Consider the following 4,209-nt stretch of genomic DNA (forward strand, 5'->3'; position numbering starts at 1 on the left):
GCCCCTTCTTCATAACACGCCCCCACCTGGCCAGTACAAAGAGACATGGTGTGATGGAGTGGGGGGAGTGCGTGTGAGAGTCAGGGGGATGTGTGTGACAAGCAGAGCAGCTCCCAGCGGCTAAGGATGACCCCTGGGGCTATAACCTAAGCTGGCAGGTAACACCTCTGCCCTGACCAAAGAGCAAGGAGGAGCCAATCTGGGTTTGAATCTGAGGTGGCAGTTAGAAGCTGGGGGGAAGAGGGAGCTGGAAGGCAGCCAGCTTGGCCAGGGGGAAGCTACGCCCCAGAGGGGCACCCCTGGGGCTCCTGTCCCCAGGACGGGTTGGAATGACTGTCTCTGCGGGCTGTACTGACACCTCTGTGCTGATCTGGGCCTCTGTCGCCTAATAAACTTCCCGTTCTACCTGCTGAGTGAGAGTCACTCCTGCCTGTGGATGGGGTACAGCGCTTGGGAACCCCTGAACCCCACCACACATGGCCCCTTTCCCGTAACCCATTTCCCCTGTGCGGGATGGGAGGCTGGGCTGTGACCATCCCTCTTTCCCATAGAACATAAGAACGATCACACTGGCTCAGACCAAAGGTCCATCTAGCCCAGTGGCCTGTCTTCCAAGGGAGGCCAATGCCAGCTCAGGGAGTGGACAGAACAGGTAATCACGAAAGCAGTCCCTTTCTGGACATCCATTTCCAGCCTCTGACGGGGCCAGGGACACCGGTCCTACCCAGCCTGGCTGATAGCCCTCGATGGACTGAACCTCCATGAATAATCTAGTTCTTTTATGAACCCTGTTAAAGGCCTGGTCTTCACAACCTCCTCTGGCCAGGAGTTCCCCAGGCCGACCATGCGCTGTGTGAAGAAAAACTCCCTTTTGTTAGTTTTAAACCTGCTCCCCATTAACTTCATTGGGTGACCCCCCAAGTTCTTTTGTTATGGGAACAAGGAAATAACTTTTCCTTGTTCACTTTTTCCACACCAGTCCTGATTTTATAGACCTCTGTCATATCCCCCCGAGTCTCCTCTTTTCGAAGCTGAAACGTCCCCGTCTTTTTAATTTTTCTTCACGGCGCAGCCGTTCCAAACCCCACATCATTTTAGTTGCCCCTTCCTGAACCTGTTCCAACTTTTTTGAGATGAGGTGACCACATGTGCACGCAGGATTCACGATGTGGGTGCACCCTGGATTTATACAGAGGCAATAAGATATTCTCTGTCCCTTTTCTGATGATTCCAAATATTCTGTTTGCTTTTTCACCTGTCGCAGTACACTGAGTGGATTCTGCTCGGGCTTTCCAGCAGCCACAGCCTGAGGATCAGGCCCCAGGGACCCTCGCCAGCAATGATACTTTTCCGGATCGCAAGTGTCCCCCTGGCTCTGCTCAGTCTGGTGCTGGTCCTTGTGACTCTGGTCTCTGACAACTGGGTGAATATTAATGAACGCGAGGGAAGCCATTGTGGGCTCTGGAGGGCCTGTTTTCTTCAGAGTTGCATCATGTATACAGCTGGAGTACCAGGTGAGGAAGCCAGGGGTCCAGTCCCTGTCTCTGGGAGGGGAGTGGGGTCTAGCGGTTAGAGGTCTGGAGGCTGGCAGCCAGGATGGGCAGGCAGGGAAGGGAGGCGGAGACAGAGGACTGGAGTCTAGTAAATCAGAGCAGTGGTTCCCAAGCTTTTCACTAATGCGCACCCCCAATCACCCCCCAAACTGCTCACAGCCCCCCATCAAAGCCAATTCTAGCCCTCTGCGCACTCCATTAAATATAAAAGGAACCGACAGCGCTGATTTCTGGACAGTAATTAATAACAGGATTGGAAGAGATGTAATTTAAAAATAATAATCAATTGTAGCTTTGCAATTTATTTAAAACTTATTTTCTATGGTGATTTTTATTTACCTTTCCTTTTTGAGGGACCCCCTATAACACACTCATGGACTTCCAGGTGTTTGCAGTCCCTAGGTTGGGAACCACTAGGTTTTGTGCAGTGACTGATTTAACCCTTTCCTCCCCCCACAGGTTTCTTCCACACCACCAGGTCTTTCCTCATCCTGGCCTCGCTGGCTGGGTGTTTCTCCTTCTTTGTGCTCATTGCCTCGTTGTTTTGCTCCCATGTTCGCTCCGTCTCCTTGGTCATGGCCTCCACCATGGGCAGCTTCAGTGCAGGTAAGACCCTCTCGGAGCCTCGTCTTCCCTGGCCACTCCCTGACCTCCAGGCCCCATGGCTTCACAGATACCTTGCATCCCTCTCTGCCAGACCTGGGGAGCACCCCCTAGCTAGGGACCCAGCCCTGGGCACTGGCAGCTCCCCATCGTGGTGGGGCAGGAGGAGGACCATGAGTCAGTATGTGAGCTGCACTAAGGGGTGTCCTCGCTGTTCCCTTTGGCCCTAGGTCTGGGTACCATGACTGGGATGGCTGTGTTCACCAGTGCTTGTTCTCCAGACTCCATGCCAGCAGCGCTGACCTACACTTGGTCCTACAGCTGGTCCTACGGCCTGGGCTGGCTGTCCTTCTTCCTGTTTCTTGGAACTGGTGAGCACACCGAGGATCTCTGTAGGCTGAGGTGCAGCCACCTCTGGGGTGGGGCAGCCGGGAAACAGCTGCATATAATGCTGCACAGGGGCAATTTTCCTGGTGCAGAGATGCAGCCATCTCAGGGGAGGAACAGCTGGGGAACATAATACCACATGGCTTAGGCACCACTTTCATGGGTGCTGTGGGACAGTTTTTCCCTGGGGAAAAACGGGTGTGGCCTTGAGGTAAGGAATGGTGTGGGGGCAGGGTGTGGGGTGGGCACAATGGCAAGTCAGTGTCTGTGCCCCATGGGGATGGCTTGCCCATCACTGAGCTGCAGCCACCTCTGGGGCTGGGCAGCTGGGGACCAGTGGATGATTCCTGCTTGGTTGCATCACTGTCCTGAGCCCATCTCTCTCCTCTGCCCCACAGGTGCAGTGACCCTCCTCGCCCAGAGGTCTTCCTACAGCCCACTGTGAGGCCTCACTGCCCCTAGGGCTGGTGCTGGGAGCTGGGGGTGGATGTAGCTTGCAGTGTGCTGACCCTGACCCCCAGTCCCAGTCTGGCTGTGTGTGGCTGTGGCTATGTCCACACTATGAGATAAATTCAAATTTATTGGTATCGATTTTCTAATTCTGGAGTTTATAAGCTCGATTTTGACCATCCTCAATTCCACTGGGCTGCCCACGAAGTCGAGTCATTGCTGCCACACACACATTGGTGAACATCGACTGTTGCCGTAGTGCATTGTGGGAAGCTATCCCATGATTCCCTCTTCCCCAGGGCATTCTGGGTATGCTCGCTGGTCTTGACGTCATCTTCCCCCATTGCATTTTCCTCATTTCCCTCCCGATCCCTGGAAATAATGCAGGGACCTGCAACATTAGAAGAAAGAGGATAGAAAAGTCTCGGAAGAAAGAATTTTTGGTCCCCCCCATTACATTGCCAAGCCGGGTGCAGCGACTGTGTTCTTAGCTGGCCGTTCACTTGTCCCACTTCCCATCCTTGCATGCATGTGATTCCTGAAACGAATGCAGGGGCCCGGGCTGGGTTTTAAAGTCAGAAGACAGAGGATAGAAAAGTGGATGGGAAAAGAAGCAAGCCAAGCGCTGAGGGCCCAGTTAACATGGGCCCTTCGTGGGGAATCACCCCCGACCCCAGCTCATGAGACAGCTCCCCCGGCGGCAGCAAGCCCTGGTATGGGCTTTTCCCCAGCAGCAGCAAAGGTTCCAGTGTTTCTTAGCCGCCAGGGGAGACTTTTCCCCGGCGGCAGCAACGCCCGGTCTGGGCAAAGGCGGGGTTCAGCGGGGGGCCAGTTGAAGTGGCCCTTCCCCAGGGCAGCAGCAAAACCCAGACTATCTTTCCCACCCTTGGAGCCCTAAACATGCGACTGGCAGCATGGCCAGTGCCGAACGGCAGCCACCTTCGTTTACTGGGTTGGGTTTGGAGTTACCCACATGATGTGGCTTTGCACACAAATGTAAACTGCAAAGAAGTTTCTTGGTGTGTTATGCAATCACGACCCACAGCACAGCCTTGCTGACCCGTGCTACGGTGGGCCACGGGCTGGCGCCAGGCAGTGCAGGAGAAAATAACAAGGGTGCAGACAGAGCTGCAAACTCCCTGCTGGGACTGTTTGAATGGGTAGGTGCACTCACGGGGCTAACAGCACAGAAAGAAAGGGAGACATTTCTCAGGAT

General features: G+C 54.4%; 1 protein-coding gene across 1 annotated transcript; it reads left to right on the forward strand.

Moving 5' to 3' along the window:
• Nucleotides 1–1,339: 1,339 nt before the first annotated feature.
• On the forward strand, nt 1,340–2,988 carry LOC142003508 (protein NKG7-like). The gene is made up of 4 exons (XM_074980508.1): nt 1,340–1,514; nt 2,013–2,159; nt 2,387–2,527; nt 2,942–2,988. Exons 1-4 carry the CDS (start codon nt 1,340–1,342, stop codon nt 2,986–2,988), a joined length of 510 nt encoding a protein of 169 aa, XP_074836609.1.
• The last annotated feature ends 1,221 nt before the right edge of the window (nt 2,989–4,209 follow it).

This window comes from Carettochelys insculpta, chromosome 30, assembly GCF_033958435.1.
Source record: "Carettochelys insculpta isolate YL-2023 chromosome 30, ASM3395843v1, whole genome shotgun sequence".
In the NCBI taxonomy this organism is placed as follows: Eukaryota; Metazoa; Chordata; order Testudines; family Carettochelyidae; genus Carettochelys; species Carettochelys insculpta.

Excerpts from the sequence above, each read along its gene's own strand:
- LOC142003508 (XM_074980508.1), top strand. The coding sequence starts at position 1,340 with ATGATACTTTTCCGGATCGCAAGTGTCCCCCTGGCTCTGCTCAGTCTG. Across the intron at positions 2,160-2,386 it reads CATGGGCAGCTTCAGTGCAG|GTCTGGGTACCATGACTGGG; the intron begins GTAAGACCCTCT and ends CTTTGGCCCTAG. Across the intron at positions 2,528-2,941 it reads CTTCCTGTTTCTTGGAACTG|GTGCAGTGACCCTCCTCGCC; the intron begins GTGAGCACACCG and ends TCTGCCCCACAG.